This window comes from Lissotriton vulgaris, chromosome 3_1 (genome assembly GCF_964263255.1).
Source record: "Lissotriton vulgaris chromosome 3_1, aLisVul1.2, whole genome shotgun sequence".
Lineage (NCBI taxonomy): Eukaryota > Metazoa > Chordata > Amphibia > Caudata > Salamandridae > Lissotriton > Lissotriton vulgaris.
The window spans coordinates 1,891,583,609-1,891,608,000 of record NC_141689.1 but is presented as its reverse complement, the minus strand read 5'-3'; the positions used below and the strand labels follow the sequence as shown (position 1 = coordinate 1,891,608,000).

General features: G+C 45.3%; 1 protein-coding gene across 1 annotated transcript in view; it reads right to left on the bottom strand.

Annotated features, from left to right (window-relative positions):
• The window catches only part of ETFDH (electron transfer flavoprotein dehydrogenase), a 412,507-nt gene that overhangs the window by 343,058 nt on the left and 45,057 nt on the right, over positions 1–24,392 (bottom strand). The window contains exon 2 of the mRNA XM_086962357.1: positions 21,630–21,770. Coding sequence (XP_086818483.1) covers positions 21,630–21,770 — 141 coding nt within the window. The remainder of the gene's footprint in view (positions 1–21,629; positions 21,771–24,392) is intronic.

Sequence of the window (24,392 nt, the reverse complement as noted above, 5' to 3'; positions counted from 1 at the left end):
ATTCGGATACTAGGGGTTCTGGAAAAAACAGAGGGGCCTGCAGCAGATTTATAGGTCGAGGACTTGATCACGAAACACTTGAAGCCGAAGTCGCTATCTAACTACTTTTCTATTGAACGTGCTCAGAGTGCCTGGAGGCAGACCGAATGTGGGTGCGCCTCTGAGGCCGCTAATTGCCAGGGTATTTAATTATCGTGATAGAGACTTAATACTGCAGGCATCCAGAACTGGTCCCCCACTGAAAATTGATAATTATGAGGTGCAGTTTTTTCCTGATTTTACGGCTAAGGTCCAGGCCCAAAGGCGGAGTTTCCAGGCAGTGAAGCGGGAATTGAGAGACCGTGAAGTGAAGTACTCGATGTTTTTCCCGGCGCGGCTACGGGTGGAATCTGATGGCAAATTTTGGTTCTTCGACTCACCTGAGGCAGTCTGGGACTGGATCGAGGGTTGGACAACAGTGGATCGCCGGAGGAGGAATCACCCCGGAAAGCAGGAGACCCTGGCGGACACTCAATCCGGCACGCCGGCTACAGAAGCGGCCTCTGAACCTGGCGGGCTGGAGGAACAGGACTGATTTATCCAAAGACTGGATTGCGATGTCTCACTCTGCATAGGATGCGCAAGTAGAGGGTCTGGGGGGAGAGAGGGAGGTGTTGTTGTTGGCTGATATTACTGTGGCAACTATCTATGGGGATATTCGGGGTGAATGATGTGAATTATGTGCTGAATAGATTGATGTGACGTAATATTGTTAGACCTTAGTTTTTAAGGGCGGTGGTGATGATTATATTTAGCAAATCTGTGGTTACCGTGGTTGGGAGAGGGTTACATCCCCCTGCATTTCTAGCATGTTTAATGGGGCGAGAAGCACTCAGCTAAGTTTTGGGGTGGATAGTTTTGAAACCACAGGCAGGTTAGCTGGGTGGGGGGTCAGGGGGGTTTAGTCTGGTTGGGCGGGTGGAGAGGAATTGGGACAGAAATCGTTTTTTCCCAGCAATTGCCTTACTGGAAACACTTGATGTAATCACATTGACAGCCAGACATTGTGGCATGGATTGTTTGTTGTATTGTTTTTTTTTTCTATTGTTCACGTTTTAGTGACGGACTTCTAGCTGCTATTGATATTGTTCTCTAAAGGATGCTCATAACATTATGGACCTTATACTCTACCTGCACTGTGATGTCTGTACTCTTGACCAATGGTAGTTGATCGTGAATCAGTGCTCTCTGTACTCACCTGGAATGTTAATGGTCTGGGGGATAGGATTAAGAGGGGAATAGTACAACAATACCTGAAAAGGCAATCCCCGGATCTGGTTCACCTGCAGGAAACCCATCTGGTTGGCAATAAAAGTAAAGCCCTCAATAGGTGGGGATATAGGCTACTTGTGCATGCAGACTACTCTACTGGCTCTAGAGGTACATGTATCCTCGTTAAGAAAACCGTTCCATAGATTGTACTTAATACACGGTCAGATGCCGCAGGATGGTTTGCTGTGGTTGAGGCTCAATGGGAGGGAAGGGCTTTGAATATTGTATCAGTCTATCTGCCGCCAGCTTTAAGTAAAGATGCCCTTGCGGAACAGGGTTGGGTGCTCACGGATCTTAGGGATGGAGTCTTGATAATGGGGGAGATTATAACATGACTATGAATGACTTAACAGATAGACGCCCAGCACGACAGACTATGCGACCAAATGAACTAATGGCTGACTTCACCACGGCATTGGCGCTCACGGACGTTGGGCAGGAGTTACAGGGAGACCCAATAGATTTCACATACTTCTCCAATGTGCATGGCAGCATCTCCAGGATCGATTATTTTTTAACATATGCAGCCTCGGTAGGTAACTTCAGGAGGCCCAAGACATTCCATAGAGGCCTATCAGATCACTCCCCTGTGGGGATTGACTACACACATGGGGCCAAGCAGCAGAGCCGTACAATAGTCATGAATCCCTGGGTACTTAAGATCCCCGACATACGAGAAGAGTTCGTTAAGCAAACTGGCTATTTTTTGGAGGAAAATTTAGGATCCGTAGATTCAGCACAGACTATTTGGGAGGTATATAAAGTAGTCATAAAGGGACATGCTCTCTCACTGAAATCACGATATGTAGCAAAACGACAGGAGATAGTGAGGCAGCTGGAAACTGAACTTAAAGACCTCGAATCGGAGTATGCGCTCCACGCCTCGGAGGAGTCGCTACATACACTGACGCTTAAAAAGGAGGAATATAGGAGGAGGAGCTTCGCTCGCATCCAAGATGGACGCGTGAGCACAGGGCTCCCGAGACCCTTTCCGCCTCCCGCATCTATCCTGTAAAGTATCCTGATTTGGACGACGGGTACTTTTTGCTGATGCCCTGCTGATACCAAAACTTTTTCCAAAAATCGATTTGGCCGCCAGGAACCGGACTTACTGCACTCTGAAATTTGCAGCCTATACCGAAGAACATCCAGGGGCTTGAGTCCCCGAGGTACCCAGGTGGCAATTGAACAACAACGGCTGGTGTGACACGTCCGCTGCCCCTGTGGTACTTTCGGTTTCGCTCTTGGTCATTGTTGACGGCGACTTGCTGCCGATCGGCACGGCCGACCTGATTCTGCTGCCAATCCTACGCCTGCTTCCGATCCTCGCCCTCTCGCCTCTACAGGCCTGCAGCGATGGGAATCATTCTGACCAGATCCTAAAGGTTCCGTCAGAGCTCGTCGCCCATCATGGCGGGCAAGGCGGATGCCGAGAAGCGTGCCACCAGAGGCTCATACCGAGGAGGGGTTGCCCAAACCCAGACCATAGATCGCTTTACTCGCCCGAAAGGATCCCCGGCGGAGCGAGCAAGGTCCTTGGGGAGACTGGAGATAGTCCTCCCGCAACTGAGGAGCAGACTTTGAAGGATGTTATGGGCGCCATTGCAAGTGTTCGGACAACTATGGGCCAGCAGGATGAAACCTTGGCAGCTAAGATAGACACGGTGGCGATCAAAGTCAATCTTATCAGGACGGACTTGTGGAAAACGAATGAGCGGGTCAAGTCTCTTGATATCAAGACCGCGACCCGGACCACGGATGTCTCGGATCTCCAGACCGAAGTTCGCAATCTCCGAACGTCCAATGACCTGTTTGCCCGTCGGCTGGATGATTTCGAGAGCCGGACCAGACGCAACAACGTCCGCATCGTAGGTGTTCCGGAGAACTCCGCAGACTTATCTACAGACCTTCTTGTGGAAGACCTGGTTTTAAACCATTTGGCACCAAAGGGCCTCAGTAACTTTTTCACAGTGGAGCGTGCTCATAGAGTCCCCGGAGGGAAGCCCAAGCTGGGGGCCGCTCCGACGCCTATAATAGCCAGGATTTTTAATTTCCGGGACAGAGACTCTATCCTGCAAGCCTCACGTACCAATGGTCCCACTAAATTTGAGAATGCGTCGATCAGTTTTTATATAGACTTCACACAGGCGGTGCAGAAACAACGTATGGGCTTTACGGGGGTGAAAAGGCGACTCAGGGAAATGGGACTGAAGTACGCCATGCTTTTTCCGGCCCGCCTGAGGATTGAATATGAAGAACGTGCGCTCTTTTTTGACCGCCCGAGGTGGCCAGTGACTGGTTAGACACTTTGCCGACACACCGTACCAGCCCAGAGAGTTTGAGGGGCGCCGGAGGCGGCTTGGAAGAACAGGAGTAGTGAGTCTGCACCGGCGAGCCAATTTTATGGACTTATGGCAGTGGCTCTGTGACTGTTATGTTTATACAGTGTGGATACCCGGGGGTCGGGGGAATTGGGACTCTTCCTCCTCTGGGGACTTTTTCTCTCTTCTTGTAGGTTAGTTTAATGGGGCGACAGGCACACTGCAAGTTGGGGTGGCTTTTTGGTCTACCGCAGGGGTGCAGGGTGGGGGGGGGGGGGTGTTTTGAGGGTTCTTTTGGGGGGGTGGGGGGGGGGGTTTCTTTCTTGTTTGTATCGAGGCTGCGCGTTGTTCCATAGTTTATCCTATGTGCCTGTTTCGTGGCGATGGGGGGGCAGAGTGTTCATTTCTGGGATGGGGGTAGGGGGCTGAGCTGGAAGGTCAACGGTCTTGGGGATAGGATAAAACGGGGGATAGTTTTGTAATATTTGAAGCGATGCTCCCCGGATATAGTTTTACTCCAAGAGACACATTTAGTAGGAAATACGTGCCATGCACTGAATAGACAGGGCTACCGCCTGGTGGCCCATTCTGGATTCACCACTGGGTCGAGGGGGGCGGGCGTCCTGGTCAGGAATTCCCTCCCCCTGGAGATAGATGACACGGTGCTGGACGATAGAGGCCGCTATGCAGCTATTACGGGTCGGTGGGAGGGGAAGATGATCTCGATTTTGTCAGTGTATGTTCCGCCCGGGCTACAGTCCACCACATTTAATGATTTGGGCAGGGTGGTCCTGGGGTTCCCTGACGGCATAATGGTTGTGGGTGGCGATTTTAATTCAGTGGTCAGTGGGGATGAAGACCGTAGCCCCCCCCAGACTCCTCCCTGCATCGCAGCTATGGCTGGGGGATTTTTTGGACATGTTGGGTCTAGCGGATTGTTGGAGGCAACTGCACCCTGGGCAGCTCCAGTATACCTTCTACTCGGGAGCTCATGGGAGTCTCTCGAGTCTCGATTATATCCTCGTACCAGCGGTGCAGATGGTCTCTGTAAGGGAAATCAGGCATTTAGCTAGGGGGATCTCAGATCACTCCCCACTTTGGCTCACTATTGACGTACAGCTGGGGGCCGGGGGTAGGATTGCCCCGATCAACCCCTGGCACCTTTGCAACCCCAAAATCAGAACGGAGGTGGTTAAGTGTATGGATTTCTACTTTGCTGAGAATGAGGGATCAGTGTCCTCCCCGGTCTCCTTGTGGGGGGGTTATAAATCCGTGGTCAGACTCGATCCTTGATTGCTAGCGAGAGGAGGCGCAAAAATGCGGAAGTGGTGGGCTTGGAAAATGAAATCACTGGGTTGGAGGAGCAGATGGAGTCTGGGGCTACACCTGATGGACTACATTCTTTGGCCCTTAAACAGTCTGAATATAGAGCTCTGGTGACCGACGCGGCCAAGGCAATGAATCGTGAGCAACAGGGGCGTTTGTATGATGTGGGTGACAAAGCGGGAAAGTTGATTGCTTGGCTAGACAAAAGAGATAGATTGAATCGGGTGGTGCCTGTTGCTGAAAAAATGGATGGTACGCGAGTGGTGGACCCGGTTGAGATAGTTGAGGTCTTTGCTCAGCATTTTCAGAAAGTTTATGCGCCGGTCTCAGATAGGCCGGAGGAAGACTCGCACTTGTTGCTTCGGGATATCGCATTGCCTAGCCTGTTGGAATCGGACAAGGAGCTTATGGAGGCTGAATTTTCCACCGATTAAGTAGCGCTGGCTATCCGCTCACTTTGCTCTGGGAAGGCCTCAGGTCCAAATGGTATACCAGTAGAGCTGTACAAGCTGTGCCCTGACAAAATGGCAAAAAACACAGTTGATGGACAGAATGTAGAACAATGTCATACATACACCCCAGTACAAGGATCTGGGCCTAAATCCATCGTTTTTTTGCACTCCACACCACCCTGGGTTAGACACTGGCTATATGCAAATCAGCTCTGACCCTGTGCCTCATGGGAACAGTCCAGTCCGAACTACCAAGCCATGTCTTTCCCAGACCGGAATCAAGCATCCAAGGACCGGTTTCTGGCTATCAGCCTTCATCAGCCTGGATAGCTTGACTCCAGTGGTGTGGAGAGCTTGGGACTCACGTCTGAGTATACCAAGCACACTCGGGGAGAAAATTGCAAAAAACACAGTTGATGGACAGAATGTAGAACAATGTCATACATTCACCCCAGTACAAGGATCTGGGCCTAAATCTATCGTTTTTTTGCACTCCACACCACCCTGGGTTAGACACTGGCTATATGCAAATCAGCTCTGACCCGGTGCCTCATGGGAACAGTCCAGTCCGAACTACCAAGCCATGTCTTTCCCAGACCGGAATCAAGCATCCAAGGACCGGTTTCTGGCTATCAGCCTGACAAAATGGCGCCGCATCTTCGCCGGATGTTTTCGGCATCGAGAGATCTCGGGTCCCTTCCCCGGGATCAGAGGCTGGCGTCCATTGTGGTCCTCCATAAAGATGGCAAGCCCCGTGAACACTGTTCATCGTATCGGCCGATCTCGCTTTTGAATGTGGAACCCAAGATCCTGGCGAAGCTTTTGGCAAACCGTCTGATTACGGTGATCAGTGACTTGATACACCCGGAGCAATCTGGCTTCATCCGCCACCGAAACACCGCGCTCAATCTTCGCCGTCTTCATGGCGTCTTAGCAAGGGCGGGGTCTCTTGATGAGCCGGCCATCTTGGTTTCCCTTGATGCCTCGATGGCCTTCGACATGGTGGAATGGCCATATCTGCGGGCAGCCCTTGCTAAGTTTGGTTTTGGCCCTAAGTTCATCGGGTGGGTCAGACTTCTGTATGAGAAACCGCTGGCTCAGGTGGTGGTCAACGGCAGGGCCTCGGAACCCTTTGTTCTCGGACGCGGCACGAGTGCCCTTTGTCTCCCCTCCTTTTTGCGCATGCCCTTGAACCCCTTGCTGCGTGGCTCCGCTGGGAGCCTTCGCTCAAGGGCATTCGATGGTCCCCTGACTTCGAGGATCGTATATCGCTATACGCCAACGACATATTGTTGTACCTTACCTCTCCCCGTAAGTCACGGGGAGTCCTATTTGACGTCTTGAGTTTCTTTGGGAAGAATTCCGGTTTAGTTATTAATTGGGCCAAGTCCTGCATCTACCCACTCACAGGAGAATTACCTACTCTGCCCCGCATTTGCCCGATACCCGTTTCTAGAGTCGGCTTTAAGTACTTGGGGATCTACATTTCATTGGACCCCACAGTACGCTTTGAGCGGAAATTAGAGTTAAGACTTTTGACTTTTGATAAACTTAAACAGGAATATAAATTGAGTGAAAAGGAATATTTCCGATATCTCCAAGTCCGCCACGCACTTGAATCGGTTTTCCCAGCTGGAACTACGATCCCGGAGTCCTCTCCCCTGGAAGATAGAGTGCTTGACGGGCACGTCCCTGACAGCACTATCTCCCTCATTTATAAAAAACTCATAAATGACCGTTCGGACATCCTTGTACAGCTTCGGGGTGCCTGGACTGGCGATGGATTGGAATTGGACGATGAAGAATGGCAGGCTGCGATATCCTCCCCTAAAGAGGTCGCGATTCCGGCGCGTCTCCGACTGGTGCAACTAAAGATTCTGCACCGTGTCTATGTCACGGGTCCACGTTTGATACATATGGGTTATTCTGCGGATGGGCTGTGTAGGCGTGGCTGTGGTAGGATTGCTACCTTCCTCCACATTATATGGGAATGTCCGGAGGTAGTGGTTTTTTGGAATCGAGTGCATGCGGTGATGGGTGAAGTGACGGGTGTTGAGTTATTGCCTGAGGCCAGACGCTGTTTGTTGAACATTTGGGAGCCGAATTACTGCACGGTTGCTCAGACTCAATGGGTCACATTGGGCAACATGATTGCCAAAAGAGACATTGCTCAATTGTGGGGATCTCAGAGGGCACCATCAGTCTTAACTTGGAAAGAAAACATGGACTGGTGCATGTTTAGAGAAACAATCGTGTATGTCTCCCGTGGTAGGCCCAAGAAATGGGGAAGGATATGGGGTCAATGGAATTCATACCGAGGAGAGATCTGCACTCCCCCTTTGTTGAAGCTCCCGACATTCCTCAATTCCCTTGACTGTACGTTTCGGTTTCTCAGTTTCTGTTATATGTGATGTATTGCTTTGCTCCCAGCCTCCCCCCCCCTCTCCAAGATCTTTCCTCCTTCATAGCAATGCTCATTAATCATTTGTCTCCCGCTGCCATATGAGACAGTCATTACATTGCATGGTACCGCCTCAACTCTTTTTTATGTTTTAATTTTTATTATTTATAAAATATAAAAACGTGAAACCTTTTATGTATCCTCTTGTTGCCACAGGTTTTCTATTATATCTTGCCTTTTCGCTGCCGGGCCCTCGGGTTGTCGGCTGATGAGCTGTGTATTATTGTGCTACTGGTATTGCGTATATCTGACCAGCCCCTGTGGTTGTAGGTCTGTAACTGTATTCCTTTTTTACAGAATAAAGGTTTTAAAAAAAAAATATAAAAATAAATAAAAAGGAGGAATATAAGCTTAAAGCTCAGGGACAAATTATGGCGACGCAGACGGATACTCATCATAGACTGTACGAATTAGGAGACAGGGCAGGAAAGACGCTGGCCTGGCTAGAAAAAAAGGAGCAAGGTTCAAGGTGGGTGCCAAGATTGCAAAAGTCTCAGGGGGACATGGTATCCTCCCCGGAGGATATATAGGGGCGACGTTTGCGGAATATTTTGAGAAATTATACTCGCCCTCTGCGGTGTATACGGCTGAGGAGTCACGTCAACTCTTAGAGGAATGTGCGCTGCCTACGATATCGGCCGCAGATAGGGAGTCCTTGGAGGCAGACCTATCGGATGATGAAATCAGAACAGCCATAAGTCGAATAAAGTCAGGAAAGGCGATGGGGCCTAACGGTACCCCAGTGGAATTCCTCAAAGTGACAGCCACCCAAATGGTCCCACATTTGAAAGCCATGTACCATGAAAGTTGGGAAAAGGGTACCCTTCCGCTAGACCAGAGGTTGGAGAGTATAGTGGTTATCCATAAAACGGGCAAGCCAGTGGAAGACGGTCGTTCCTACAGACCGATCTCATTAATCAATGTGGAAGCGAATGGTTCTAGTGAAAATACTTGCCACACGTTTGGGGATGGTGATATCCTCCTTAGTGTATCCCGATCAGTCCGGTTTTATGCCGGGAAGAAATATAGCTCTTAATATCCTTCGTTTACATAACGTGTTGGCCAGACAGGTATTTCTAGAGGAGGACGTGGCTATATTGTCCCTGGATGCCTCTATGGCCTTCGATTCCATCGAATGGTCCTATATGTTTGAGGTACTAGTCAGAACAGGATTAGGCCCGAAATTGCTGAGGTGGGTACGCCTGCTATACACAGACATAGCGGGACAGGTGAGAGTGAACAACTTCACGTCTAGGCAATTTTCTCTTCGCAGGGGCACTAGACAAGGCTGCCCTCTGTCGCCGCTTTTATTTGCATTGATGTTGGAACCCCTGGCGACTTGGGTGCGAAAAGATGTCATGACCAGAGGGTTGAGTTGGTCCCCGGATTGTGAAGACAGAATATCACTATATGCTGACGACATAGTGTTGTACCTGGCATATCCCTATAGATCCAGTCGGATGGTCTTCGACATCTTTATCAATTTTGGAAAGTATTCAGGATATGCTATCAATTGGGATAAGTCAGTACTGTTTTGTTTCGGTCCTGGTGCCCGAGTGTACGATTGATGTGACAATCGACAGAGAAGTCCCGTCCTCTTCCAGCTGGTATGAGAGGATTTGGCTGGATAAGGTTTCCACTATGAGAATGTCCAATACTGGTGCAGTGACCAAGTGGTGAGCCCTGATGAATCTGCCAATAAGTTTGTAGGGCAGTGAAACATGTTGGCTGTGGGTATTGGTATGCGAGGTTAAGCTACCAACCTTTTTAATTCACCGGTACACACCATAACTAATAATAAAATTGTAACTCTAGTGTGACTGATGATTTTAATCACTTTTTCTGTTTCATATCAAGGAGTGATTCCTTGGATGGTTTTGTCTTGCACCCGTCTGTATGTACACGACACGTATGGTTTTATTTTTGGACACTTTTTCTTTGAGGAGGTAAGGCGACCGATGATGAGAAAGGGGCAAGAAATCGGTACTTACCTGCCTTAAGGCCCCGAAGGTGTTTTCCCGTGAGGTGCCTTCCTCCTCACCACACATTTTCTATGTTTATTTCACTATAAATGTGGATTGCATACGGTCTCAGTTGAGCAGTCACTGGTGGTCGTGTTGAGTTGAAAAACACTTCTGGATTCTCCCCCGTACTTTTTATGTTCAAAGAAACCATGATTTGTTTTGGATGGACTGGCATTTTTGAAGACAAACGCCTAGACTGATGCTTCTAGTGGGCGGATGCTTAGGAATTAAAGTGTATAACTTCCAGCATAATGATATGCCTTATTAGATGAACACTAATCCTAGTCCAGGGTACAGGGATTTTTTGGTATTGATGCTTAGTGAGTGGAGGGCTGTCCCTTAACACTTTGGGTGCTAAGGCTTTCCCCCCCCCCCTGCGCTGAAAGCTCGAAATTCTATAGGTTTGTGACAAAGCCAGCTCGTCATAAGCACAGCGCAGGTAACACCCATGACGAGCTGGCTTTGTCATCAGCACTGAAGGGGTTAAGTACCCTTATTTCCCTCTTGGCTCCCTATTGTATTGCACTCGATAGCACAGTGACAGTTGTCCAACCTGGTAGATTCTAGTTCTTCTAGGTTTTTAAACTTTAGGATAATCATAGTGTCTCTGGTACAATTGCAGCAGGTTGCATTGACCTGATCAGCTCTAGTAGTGGTATAGGAACAAATTGATAGAGGAGAGCCTTGAGGAACTCCAGATGGATTAGCAAAAGGATCGGACATGAAAAAGATAGTGAAACAATGCCTGCTTTGCTTATCTTGGAGGTAGGAGGAACTCCAGTCTAGGATAATTTTGCTAATGCTGAGTTTTTTTAGTTTCGGAAATAAAGTGGTGTTGGACCACGTCTAATACAGCAGATAGATCCTTCAGTGGTAGTGGTGGTGGTGGTGCTATACCATTTCTGTCCACCCTCATTTTCAAATCATTCCAAATGGAGGCCAAAGCAGACTCAGTAACTCTGCTTTGGAGGAAGGCAGCCTGTTTGGTAGTCAGCAAAAAGACTGTTCAATTATATGAAGGTAGAAATCTTGGCGATCCAGCTCTTTCAATTCGGAATGGGCCATTGGAGATCGACTGGTAGTTTGCAGCGTCTAAACAATTGAGTTTTTTTTTGTAAATATAATTTCAACAATAGTTGACAATTTCACATTAGTTAAGTGAACATCACAAGATCAAAAGAAAGGTATAGCGCACCATACTACTCAGCATCAGCACAAGCAATTATCAGTGTCTCTGTGGTAGAGTCCAAAGCATTACTACTGGGGCAAGAAGCAAGAACCTGCCTCAAGCTGAAATTGCAGCCTCATGTTCAATTTCTACTGCCGCCCGGGTCAAATCTTGTGGTGTTTTCTGCAGGTAACTACTAGCCTGATATGTCAGAACTTCCAAAACCACACAATGGGCCATATACCCCTTGTCCAACAATCCGGATCTGGGTGGAGTAATCTGCAATATTCAATTTCTTAACCATGTCCCACGTAAAAATGCATCCAAAGAATGCTTTAAAGGAAAGCCATTTTCAAGGTAAGGTCAACAGTTTAACCCACCACCCCTGATAGGGTCTGGAGTCTGATCAAGATCTTGTCAGAAGGGTTGATTAACACAACATTACAAGAAATCTCAACATATCTCAAACAGATGTCTGGTCAAATATGCCAGAGCCTTTCATGTATCAAATAAACTTGGTAGAGATATTTGTACTGGATCAGTCTGGACCAAGAAAATATGTCCCCATCGCATGGAAACATCTGTACAGCCCGACAGTGCTCATCAGTGGGTACACCCAGGTCAGCCTCCCAAGACTTACAAACAGTGGGGAAAGCATTTAGAGTACTGATCACTAAAGGATGGTTCAGCTGCAAGATTTTTTGCTTTCTTATCTCCCAATCACCAACTTTGGTTTTAGAGAGTTAAAGTCAGGACAAGTCTCCAAGCTACGCAACTAGGGCAATAGGGCACTACCGAGGCAAAGACATCAGAAGCATTGAGTCTTATGAAGGGCATAATTCAATTAGAGATTGACAAAGAGGTAAGAATTGATGGGAAACATCATTCATTTTGTAAATACCTACATTATCCCAACTTTAAAACCCTGGACCGAGTTTGGTGGCAATGAATAATGGGGTTTGTTTAGTTAGTTTGCCATGCCAATGAACGGTCTTGCACCAACCAACACAGTGGAAGAGGCTTTGGATAGTCCAGTGGAGATTTTTCCTCCACAGAAAAAGCGAAAAGGGCGAGAGCCTCCAACAGATCAACATTTGGCTACAAAAGAAATAGCTCTCAATTGCTTCATCCATTCATTATCAAAACCAATTAAGACATGTAAAAAACGTTCAATGTCTGGTATACCCAAACCTCCATCAAAGGGAGAAATGCAGCATGTGGTTATGGAAATTCTAGAAATGCTTCTGTACCACACGTATCTCTGTCTCAAGGAGTTAAGCAGGGGGAAGAAAGTTTGGGGAATCCTTTACAGACAGTTTTGTAAGCTATGAATAAGCTTTGAAAGGGAAGCAATTTTAAGGACAGTGGTGCACCGCAACAACAATAGTTGAAGCAGGGCACATTTGGTAACCCATCAAGAAAGGAGGCCATGTTACCTTATTTACTCGGGTGTATGCATGGCAATGAATGATTACCAAACTATTGAAAGTCCACTTTCAGACCAGAGGGCCCAACCGTCCTCAATACTGCTTGCTGAAGTGGGCAGTTCAAACCAACTTTAAATAATTGACCGAGCTGTCTGAGAACTCACAAACTAGTTCAGTATGAGCAGGGCTCTGGGGCCCGCCCATCTGGATATGGAAGGTAGAGAAAAAATGAAAACCATCTACATAAAGTGAGACGGTCTCCTACGTCAGGCCACTGGATTCAAAATAGACTAGCTGATGAGGGCTGATTACCCAGAAACCGGTCCCAGGATGCTCGTTTCCGGTCCAGGGAAGATATGGCTTGGCAGTTCGGGCTGGACTGTTCCCATGAGGCACAGGGTCAGACTGATTTGCATATGGCCATGTCTGAACTGGCGTGGTGGAGTGAACTAAAGAATGATGATGGATTAAACCCAGATCAGTTGACTGGGGTGAGTGTTTGATTTGCTCAAGCGCTCCGTCCATCATCCCCTTTGGTATTGCTTTGTTCACCCTAAGTTGGCAAAGTATGCCCAGACATGGGTCCCTTGCTCACTTTGTCACTCGATACAAGCTATACTGGCTGATGAGGGCTGATTAGCCAGAAACCGGTCCCAGGATGCTTGTTTCCGGTCCAGGGAAGGCACGGCTTGGCAGTTCGGGCTGGACTGTTCCCATGAGGCACAGGGTCAGACTGATTTGCATATGGTCATGTCTGAACTGGGGTGGTGGAGTGAGCTAAAGAATGATGATGGATTAAACCCAGGTCAGTTGACTGGGGTGAGTGTTTGATTTGCTCAAGCGCTCCGTCCATCATCCCCTTTGGTATTACCACTCAAACCCCAGCAAAAGACCATCAACACAGAGACACTCTACAAAGGTTTCTATAGCCAAGAAAATTAGGATAGTAAATAGGGGACAGCCTTGCTTTATTTCTCTTTGCATGAGGAAAGGCTTCAAGAGGATCTCATTGATCCACAGCCTAGCTAAAAGTTTTGTATAAAAAGGTGCACGTTTTGAGGAAACTTGATGCTTATCTTAGTTAGGAGAGCAAATAAATGACCTAAAGGGACTGACTTGACTGCTTTCTCAACATAAATCAGAAGGTGGGCAAAGTGACATTCCAGATGCCGTGGCCTCGCTCAGGTGTTGTGGAGCCTTCTCATACGGTGTCCAGCAGACTGGCCTCCACTAAAGCCATTCTGGTCAGGGTGCATCAAAGTACTGATGACCAGAAGCAGACTGCTTGCAAGACCTTTAGCCAAGATCTTTGTTTTAATATTAATACGGAAATCATCTTATAGGAGGAGACATACAGAGGAGGTCAACCAGGCTTATGAGTCACAGCTCTCTCAGCTTCCAGCAGGTCAGAGAAATAAAAGACATAAAACAACAAATTAGAAAGCTGGTACCTAGCTCAAAACAAACGCCAAACAAGACAAACTTCACCTACAGAAAATTAACAGATTATACAAGTTGGCTATCAAAAAAGCTAAGAAAAGGCACTATTCGGACAGAATTCAAAACGCTAAATGTGCAAATAAAGAATTCTATAAAGTACTCAATGAATTTCACAAACCAAATTACCTAGAAGGAACTCATCCTGTTACTCAAGATTTCACAGACAAACTGGCAAATCATTACACGGACAAAGCAGGCACGTTGGAATAGTACTTAAAACAGAAACAAAGCACCAGCAATAACCCTTGTACAAAAAAACAATCCAAGAATGCGCTAATCAAGCCTCTCCGTTCCTTCCAACACATCTCACATGATGAATTTATGCACCTGGTCAAAGCAAGCAGGCCTGCCGGCAGTCCTTCTGAATCCTCTCTGCCACAAATTTTCCAAGACAATTCTTTTAACAACCTCTGCTGCCACTCCAGTAAGAATAATCATCAACGATTCCTTAACTACTGGAATATTTCCAGAAGAACTCAAAAAGTCATACATACGCCCTTTACTGAAGAAAACAAACTTGGACCCGCTGAACCGTGACAACTAAAGACCCATTAGAAATGGACCGTTCCTGGGCAAACTGATAGAAAGAGCAGCGTTCGCCCAGATGTCACAATTCAGTGAAGAGAATGACATACTTTCAGACTTCCAAACAGGATCCCGTCTGGGAAGAGGCACTGAATCTGCTCTCCTTGCCATCTGGGATGACCTAAAGAATACAGTTGACAGCAACTGGGTTGCTGCGCTACTCCTCTTGGACCTCTCAGCTGCCTTTGACACGGTTGACCATGACACTCTGAAACAAAGACTCTATGAAGCAGGCAGAGGGAACTGCTCTAGACTGGATCGCGTCCTACCTTTGAAACATAACTAATGTCATCCATACCCCACCTTTCTCGTCCAAACCGTACTCCACAAAAGCAGGGGTCCCTCAAAGTTCTATCATCTCGCCCATGCTTTTCAACATCTACATGAAGTCACTACCAGTACTGATCACTAAATTTCACCTCAAGTGCTATAACTATGCAGATGACACGCAAATACTCCTTCAACTGGAATGTCCCAAAGACATTGCAAAATCACCAATTTTCAGCTGTCTCAGAGCCATGGATCAGTAGATGACCTGAAGCCATCTCTAATTGAATGCTTCAAAACTGAAATACTAACGTATGGTGATTGGAAACATTACAACCCATTTTCCCCATGGCCTGATGAACTGGGATCACTGCCTAAAGTATTAAAGGAAGTAAGAAACCTTAGATTGACCATGGACTCCAAGCGGTCGCTGAATGCCCAAGTGGATAAACTAGCAAGATCAAGCTTTGCTACTATAAAAACGCTGCAACAAATTTTCCCTAATTTGGGATTTCCACACAAGGTCCAAGCTACCATCTCCCTTGTTTTGTCCAAACTCTATTACGCCAATAGCCTCTACCACGGATCACCTTTAACGACCATGAAAAGACTACAACGGATTCAGAACTCGGCTGCCAGACTACTCTTGCATATAAAACTGCGAAACCACATCTCCCCTGCCTTGAAAGCCCTGCATTGGTTACCGGTTGCCAGAAGATCCACGTTCAAGCTGCTTTGTATCACCAGCAATACATGAAATGGGACCACTCTTCATCAGGAATAAAATCACCAAACACATTCAACAAAGGAACCTCCGCTATAAAGGTTCATCTCGCCTCAAAATCCCACCATACAAAAAAAAAAACATGGGTGGCACATCCTTCTCTGTTCAAGCAGCCAAACTATGGAACTCTTTACCCCCCAACATAAGGTCCACCGACAACCACCTTATCGTGAGAAAACTACTCAAGATGTGGCTCTTCCCCACATAAGCACCATACGCAAACAGAAATTTACAGCATATCCCTCTGTATACAAGCATTTGTTTTCACTATAGATATGTACCTATCTTTGTGTATTACTTTGTATAAACATGTAAAATAATAATGTTGTTGAGATAAAAAATAATAATAATAAATAAGAATCATCTTTGGTCTACATGTACATACTTTCATTGTGCATCTATGTACCTTCCATGTACTTGGATCTGTGTGTCGGTTACTTTTCTCCCGAAAAAGCATAGCCAACGCACTACCCTATTTCTCATCCGGTGCCTCCATCAATATCTTTAATCTACATATGCTTACCTCCTTTATGTATCTATATACTTTCAATGTAATTATGGGTCTATATAGTTATCACTTTCTTCTAATTTAGCATTTCCAATGCACTACCCTATTTCTCAACCTATACTTCGCTCAATATATCTTCTAGCCCAACCTTCTGACTCATCTCAAACTTCTTCTACTACTCCTTCCAATGACCTACCCTATCTTATCCTATACATCAATCAATATATCCTCTACATCCACTCTCTCATTTATCCCAAACCCCATACCACTACTATGATTGCCAAAATAACCCTTTCTAGACTCTCTCCTACTCTACCACTCCTTGCATCATCTGACACCTCTTTTACTATACCGACCCCCTAAACCAAACTTTCTAAACTCTTCCCTCTGAGTCCTCCCCTCCAAAACTCCTTTTTATTCATACAAAAGCCTCCTCCTACTGCTAAGACCTAAAAAAAATCTTTCACTCTTTTACCTATCCACTATGCTTTTCAATCGAAATTAACAGACTAACATGTTCACTTCTCAAATTCCATATTAAACTATACTAATATACTACCCAAATAAGTGAATTACATATCCACTACTCAAATTACTTCATATTTTTTACTGTACTCATTTTCAACAGTAATCCTTTATGGGTTCCGGAGTGGCGTGCTACTCGCCAGAAAAGCGCTTCAACACCCATCAGGGGTAACAAGTGCTATATGAATGCAAATCTTTATTCCCCTTTTATCCCTCTGCTATCCTTCTCACTCCAAGTAACTGACTAATATCCACGACTGAAATTACTTCATATTTCACCATATTAATTAACCACTAATCCTTTGTAGGCTTCCTGAATAGCGTGCGTCAACAAGCGCTATATAAATACAAACCTTTGTCCTCCTCTATCATTCCAAATCCAAATAACTGACTAACCTATCCACCACTTAAAATGCATTTGCATGTTTCACTATACTAATTCAACACTAATCCTCTATGGGTCCCGGAGTAGCGTGCTACTCTCCGAAAAAGCGTTTCGGCGCCTCGTCAGGGGTAGTAAGCGCTATATAAAAATACAATTACAATACAATACAAGAAGTTAAATAATGCAAAGTCTTTACTATTAGGGCAAGGCTTTAATAACTACAGTGAGCCCGGGCGAGGCTCTGTGGGTCTGGGATTTCTTGGCGTAGTCCCTGGCCAAGGAGGTGCATCTCAGGCGGGTGAGAACTGATGACAAATTACAGATGGACCTGGAGACTTAGGGAGCGCCGAGTGAACGCTTCATAGGGAATGAGGGGAGTGAGTCATATGAAAGTGGTTCTGAGAATGAGAGTGAGGGGTCTCTATCTGCTGGGGAAGTAGGGTGTAGGATATATTATATGGAGACAAGGCTTTGGTGGGGACTCTGTTTCAAACAGAGTAAGGCATCGCTCATGCGTTGACGTCATTTTGCTCCAAAAGTGACAAGCGGAGCTGGAAAAAAGCGTAATTCACGCATGTTGATGTCAGTTCCTTTCTTTCCATGACTTCAGGCATAAATCCAGAACTATAATCATTTTGTCTATGGTGAACAGTTTCGATTTCTTTTCTCAAACTTTACCAGTGTGTAAGGGAAAGGTTCCCTTGTAAAACAACATGATTTAAGCCTTGCAGAGACTGTAGGAAACAGATGTCTATGACAGATACTCACCAGGTATGTCTCAGGTAGGAACACAACTGCAGGACCTGCGACTACTGCACCCAGATCAACCCGAAGGCAAAATGGGATCAGGAAGCAAAGATCTACATCTCTATAAACAAAGCAAGACTCTATGCCATAACGGGTCGGTGTTGAAAGGAACGTCCCACTAGAGAAAACATTCCTGTGGCCAAATTTCACCACAGTCAAAGTCTTCAGGTAAGCCAAAATAGAAGCATAAGAAATCAAAGTAGGAATCGGCCCCATCCCGCCACTCTTTATCTCCAGATAAGGCACAAGAACGTCAACATGCCACCTGGTCTTGCTCCTGATGAGCCGATTTACAGTCTTGTCTCAAAGCAACCTGAATTTCTGGATCAGTCGGCAACATTGCAGTAAGTTAAAGCCTTTTGAAAGTGGTTCGCTGATGAGGAGAACTGGGAACTGGCACTACTGGTAGGTACGGCGAATGAAAAAACTGAGGGAGGCCTTGATGCAGGGACGTGGCACCGATAAAACTCTACCATATGTGGTGCGTCACACAGCAGGAATCTGGCAGCGATTTGTCGAAAAGGTATTAAGAAGGGCCCCGTTTCATAGGGAGCTCCCGGTGTGGATCTTAGCCCCGGTACTCCGGTTGGAGGAGAACATGTCCTACCGAGAGTGGCGCTGTGGCGGATGTGAGACCCTAGCAGACCTCTACCCGGACGACTCTTTTGTGTCCTTTGAACGTGCCACGGAGTCTTTTGAGCTAAGTAGGGGACAATACCTCCACTACAGAAGCCTCCTGGACATAGCGAGAACAACGTAGCCCCAATACCCGGAAGCGCCTCCGCTCACCTATACTCTCGACATTATTCTATCCTGTGGGAGAGGTAAACGGCTGATTTCCCTACTCTACTCGGCCATGCGTCGGGACTCGACCCCCCCGATCGCGCCGGCTTGGGCGGCCTGGGAGGCAGATCTGGGGGTGGAGCTGGAACCAGAACAGCGTAAACGAATCGGGCTCTTGACCCGTAAGGTCTCCTGTATTGCAAGTTTTAAACTTATACATTTCAACTTTGTCCACTGTACCTATATGACCCCGGTCTCTCTGAATCGCATATCTGCAGATAGACAACACAATTGTCCTAGGTGTGGGGCGCAGAAAGCGGGTTTTCTCCACCTAGCGTGGGAATGTCCTCTGGTTCATACCTTCAGGAGGGAAGTAGTGGACCACATTGGTCGGGCCACAAAAATCAGAATTGTGCTAGACCCGCTCCATTGTCTCCTGGCTCTAGTCCCCAAACCTAGAAAGAAGAAGCTGTCTTATAAATTCTTACAACTACTGCTAGTCTTGGCAAGGAGGCGCGTGGCTATCACCTGGATGGGTCAGAGGGCTCCCGAGATTTCCCCCTGGCTGAGGGATGCCAGAGAATGGGCCCTAGCTGAAGAGACGCACATGCAGCGCACTCGCAGAGATGGGAAGCTACAGGATGATCTACTTGCTTGGAGGATGTTGTGCATGGAGGGGTTGACAGATGATGATTCGGATGCCACCAGCGCTGAATTATTCACCCCGGCTGAGTTTCAGTCTGAGTGTGTTGGGGAGGGAGCCGAATTAGAGGGTTTGAGTCCGGTGTAGAACCCCTACACAGGCACGCTAATATTCCTTGGTACGCATAATTGTAAATTACTGTGATCCCTACAGGTCTTTACTGCATTATAATGACTGTGCCTTTACTGGGCCTCACATAGATAGCCTGATTCGTTAAATTCTCTACTAATGATGCCATGCACAGGGAGTTTGTTTCTTGTTAAATGTTAAATAGAATAAAAACAGAAAAACGAAAAATTAGCCAATACAAAAGATAGTTCCATATCCTTAAAGCACAGCTGAATTTTTCCTTTCTACATGCTCTGATTCTACACCGCCCAGCCTCCGGGATGTGGGCCAAATATGGCTGTATATTGTCCTGGGAACTGCATGTGAATAATTCTTGCATATAAGTGGATTGGATGACCATGTAAATCTGTGCCTTCTTATAATTCCTCAATAAAAATATTTTTCAAAAAAGTAACTGACCTTGGCTACTTCCCTCACCCTCAATGAGGGAAGAGCGTATACTTTAGCCTAAATATTAAGTAAAATGTTAAACATCACAAGTAAATTAGAGGGCACCTGGGATATCATGCAATTTCCTTACCCCCTTGCTATCACTACCAGTACCTATATTACTATACACTGGGCTCAGTAGGTTTATTTGGCCCTTATATGCTTATATTGTTTCTCATACAACAATTTCCTGTCTCTTTACTCTAGGAATACGATTACCAGTCAGGACCTCCTGGTAAGCACAATACCTTATTGGATGGTGTTCTAAATCTATACATTTCCACTGTTGTACTCTTGGACTATGCTATTCTTATACATGTTTACTTTTCCTTTCCCCTGTTTTCCTTTATGTAACATTTTCAACTTACTGACAAGCGCAAATATCTTATTGGATGGTGTTATAAATCAACACATTTCACTTTTGAACTCTTGGACTATGCTATTCTTATACACGTTTACTTTTCCTTGCCCCTGTTCTCCCTTATGTAACATTTTCAATCCCCGGTTACAGTAATGTTATGCTACTTTGTGATGCTAACTCAAGTATTTGTCCGAATTGTGCAGTTGTCTCCGTATCAATTAACTTTGGTGACTATAGCGACAGATACAATATTAGTTTGTTATAATGTGTCCTTATCTCTGTAATGACACATTTTCTGAAACACACATATATGTGTCTTTAAACCTTGGACATGAATTGATCATGATGAAGATGCTAAATTTGACTAACAAATTCGGAGATATGAGAAAAAGTGGAATTATTAATCTTGAATAATTGCTTGTTGTATTTTTCTTTTTCCTCCTCCCCTGCACCATTTCACTGTCCGTGTCCCTTCCTGTCTTTCACCCTCCCCTGTTTTCCCTCCCTCATTACCACCCGACTACGATATATCCTCACTGTTCCCCCTATTTCTATTGTCTGCTTCACTCTTTCTGTGCTTAACCTGTGTCTCATATTACGCTTGCACCTAATCAGCCTTGATGAAGCCCTCGGCCGATAGGCCAAACGGGCGAAACACGTGTTGGCTGTCTTTTGTTCTATGCATGAAAATAAGAATAAACACAGTATGTTTGATACCTACTAATGAACTTTGGAAATTATTCCTCCTACACTACACTAACCAAGAAGGCACAGCCCTCAGCCAACTTTTCAAACTTGTACCCTACAATGGCTCATGGGTGTAGCCATTTGTGAGGCACGTGCCAGCACTACGATTGGGCCCTGACAACTGTAGCACAAAAGGCCAGGTTTCTCCACCCATCCTAGTAACCTTCAAAATGATAAACACCGTAAGAGAACAGAAGTGGAAGGAAAGGGGACTGGTTGTGCCGGTGCTGGCATGGCTTGATGTTGATTTTTACATTTCATTTTCTTATATTATTATGTACATTTCAACAAATTCAAGCCAAGCACATGGGTAATACATTATTGCTATTTTGAGACAAGCCTCATTCCCACATGTTGGTGAAGACTGGGCACCGTGTGACAGGACCAGCCCACTAATCGCCTATCCATTAAGCCAACCCCTAATGAGCCGTTTCCCAACTGGTAGTGTGCACTGTATCAACCTTGTGTGAGCACTGGATGCATTTATGGTACAACTTATTTCATCTAAGTATAACGATCAGAAAAAGTGAAATCTTTCAAAACACTCCTTTTTCATTCACTGGAATGGATCAGTTTTGTAACACAGGATGTGGTCCAAAGATATGATTGGTGCATTTTTAACTCACCTTCCCAACGGCTATCTTTGTCACGTGGGTAGACTGAATAGTGTGTAGTGATGCGAGGTACTGATGAAGTACATCTTGTAGGGCACAAAGAGGGTAGACATTCCTTCTTCAAAGAGTTGAAATGACGTAGGCACCGGTGAGCTGTTCAAAAGGAATTAAGTATTTTAGATGTCATATACATCAACAACCTGAATCATAAGCACTAAAGTACTTTTTCTCATCATGTGTATATCATCAACCATTGTAACTATTAAAAGTGCTTCATCGCCCGGTACAAACGCGTTTCGCTGACAAGTTTACAAAGAGTAAATTACTTGATGTTAGTCTTCATGTCGCAGAGTCCTTCTCCTGCTCTTTACAATCCTTGTTGTAGTAAGAGTCTATATGCAGAAGCCAACCGTAAAAGAACATATATTTACCCTGAACTCTATATCTGATACAAACGTGCTCATTGAGGATGGCTGTAGGATACTTCAATGTGTTAAACGGCTCACGTGAAAATGACATAACGCTTTAGAGCTGGGAGAAATGAGTATTACCGAGTCCACCACAGTAAAAAAGTATCTCTTTACAAAACAGTACAAAGGTTAGTTTTAAAACTAAGTCGAAATAGTAAAGCAGTTGCCAAACCCGTCAAATGTCATACTGATGGAGGGGACTGAGAAGAGCAAGGGTAGGTAAATGATCTGCACCCAGTACCTCGTTCCTTTTTCCTGACCAAAGTCCGGTTTCACAAGGAAATACTAAAACAATTAACATTTGACAAATGACCAGAGACCTTAGTTTTGATCAAATTACCAGACAACTTTTTTTAGCATAAGAGTTAAAACAAGGAAATGTTTTCACAAGATCAGACTAAAATATTATTTTGCACAAAATTGCGATTCTCATTAACATGACTAGAGAATCTGGATTTCATTAAAGACACGGAGGCTGACATTATGCATTATTCCTTTAATGCAGTCCAAGCAGCCGCTTATTACACAATATTAAAAGGTTCCAGAATAGAATAGCAACACATGAAAGGCATGAGCCATCAACAATCTGACTCTTTTAAATGTGGTGGAAAATAAGTTCATGAAACTTGAAACATCAAAATGATCTTCTGATGAGCAAGATGAAGGAGAAGGAAGAACGAAGGTAAAACCAAAGGCCAGACGACACAGTTAAGGAGCTTTAACTGAAAAGAGAAAGAAGTGAATATCTCTTGAATGTAAAAAATTGTGTCAAGCTTATCAAGCTAAAAAGGAACAAGAGATTAAACAAGTATTGTTAATACAAAGTACAGTAATAAACTGGCAAAAACAGCATTAAATCATTGTATGACACCAAGGGGTGGGATGGGAGGGATAAGGTCAGCCTCCATGTCTTTAATGAAATCCAGATTCTTTAGTCATGTTAATATGAGAATTGCAATTTCATTACAAGAACGGAGGCTACATTATGCATGTTGGTAGCTTTGTAAAACAACAGACATATGTTCAATAGGCTTGCAATAATGACGTGCAAAGGTGCTAGCATTTGACCAGTCAGCAGCTTTGAGAATGTCGTCCAACTTACCTCCAGACCAGAGAGATTTACTGGATAGCACCCCTCTAAGGGAGTGAGTTTGAAATTTCTTTAAGTCAATACCTGCGAAACTCATAACAGTCTTAACCCATCTAGCAATAGAGGGCGAGGTTATGCCTTTGTGGGTTTAACAAAGGATATAAGTAATTGATTAACATCCTGAGGGCAAAGAGCAAACATTCTGCGATCATACTCTCTCATGAGGTCCACAACGCAAAGTTTTGGACAAAAATCAAAACGTGGGTAAAAGATTGAATCAGACAGTCTCTGTTCTTCTATAAATCTCAAATTTGATTCTGCACATGTTAAAAGATCTATTTGTTATCCCCAGGGCTTTGACATCAGAGACCCTTCTGCATGAGATTAGGCATAGTAGAGTAGCCAGCTTAATGGAAAGTTTTTTGGGTTTTTTTATTGAGGAGGGTATTAACAGGCCAGTTATTGAAAAGATCAAGGATTAGTTTGACATCCCAAAGACTTTCATATTTAGGTTTAGGAGGTCTTCTTAAACTAATGCTTTTTATCACTCTACAAACAATGACATTTTTACCTACCCTTTTACCATGGACATGACCAGCAAAAATAGCCTATTTGTATCAATTGATAGTTCTATTGCCGAAGCCTTTATCAAATTGTTTAACAATGAAGTTAACTACGTCAACAATCGGTGCTTCCAATGAATCCAGGTTCATTTCCAGGCACCAACATACCCAGATTCTCCATATGTTGTTATATCTGTAGTGAGTGCCTGGGGCCAAGACTCTGAGGAGAGTTGCAGCAGTCGCCGAAAGTCCTGAGATTTCATTGGATCTCTTTAACCCTTCTTGCCTCAAGAGTGTCAAACTCCTGTTCTGAATTAGGGAGTGAACTCCTCAGTCTACGTCTGCAAAAAGATTCTCTAGGGTAGGAATTAAGACGGGGGGTTGCAAGCTAGTTCTAGAGTGGTGGGGAACCAGTAGAGTAGATAAGAGTGGAGTAGATAAAGGGACAGTAGATCGGGCTAGAATGGAGTGGGATATTCTAGGGTAGATTAGAGAGCAGTGGTTTAGAGTGGAGTGGGGTAGAGTCGAGTGTTGTATAGTAGGTTAGAGTAGGTTAGAGTGGGGTAGGTTGGGGTAGATTGTGGGTGTGGGGTAGACTGGGATGGGTTGAGATAGATCGGAATGGGGTAGTTTGGAGTGGGGTAGATTGGAG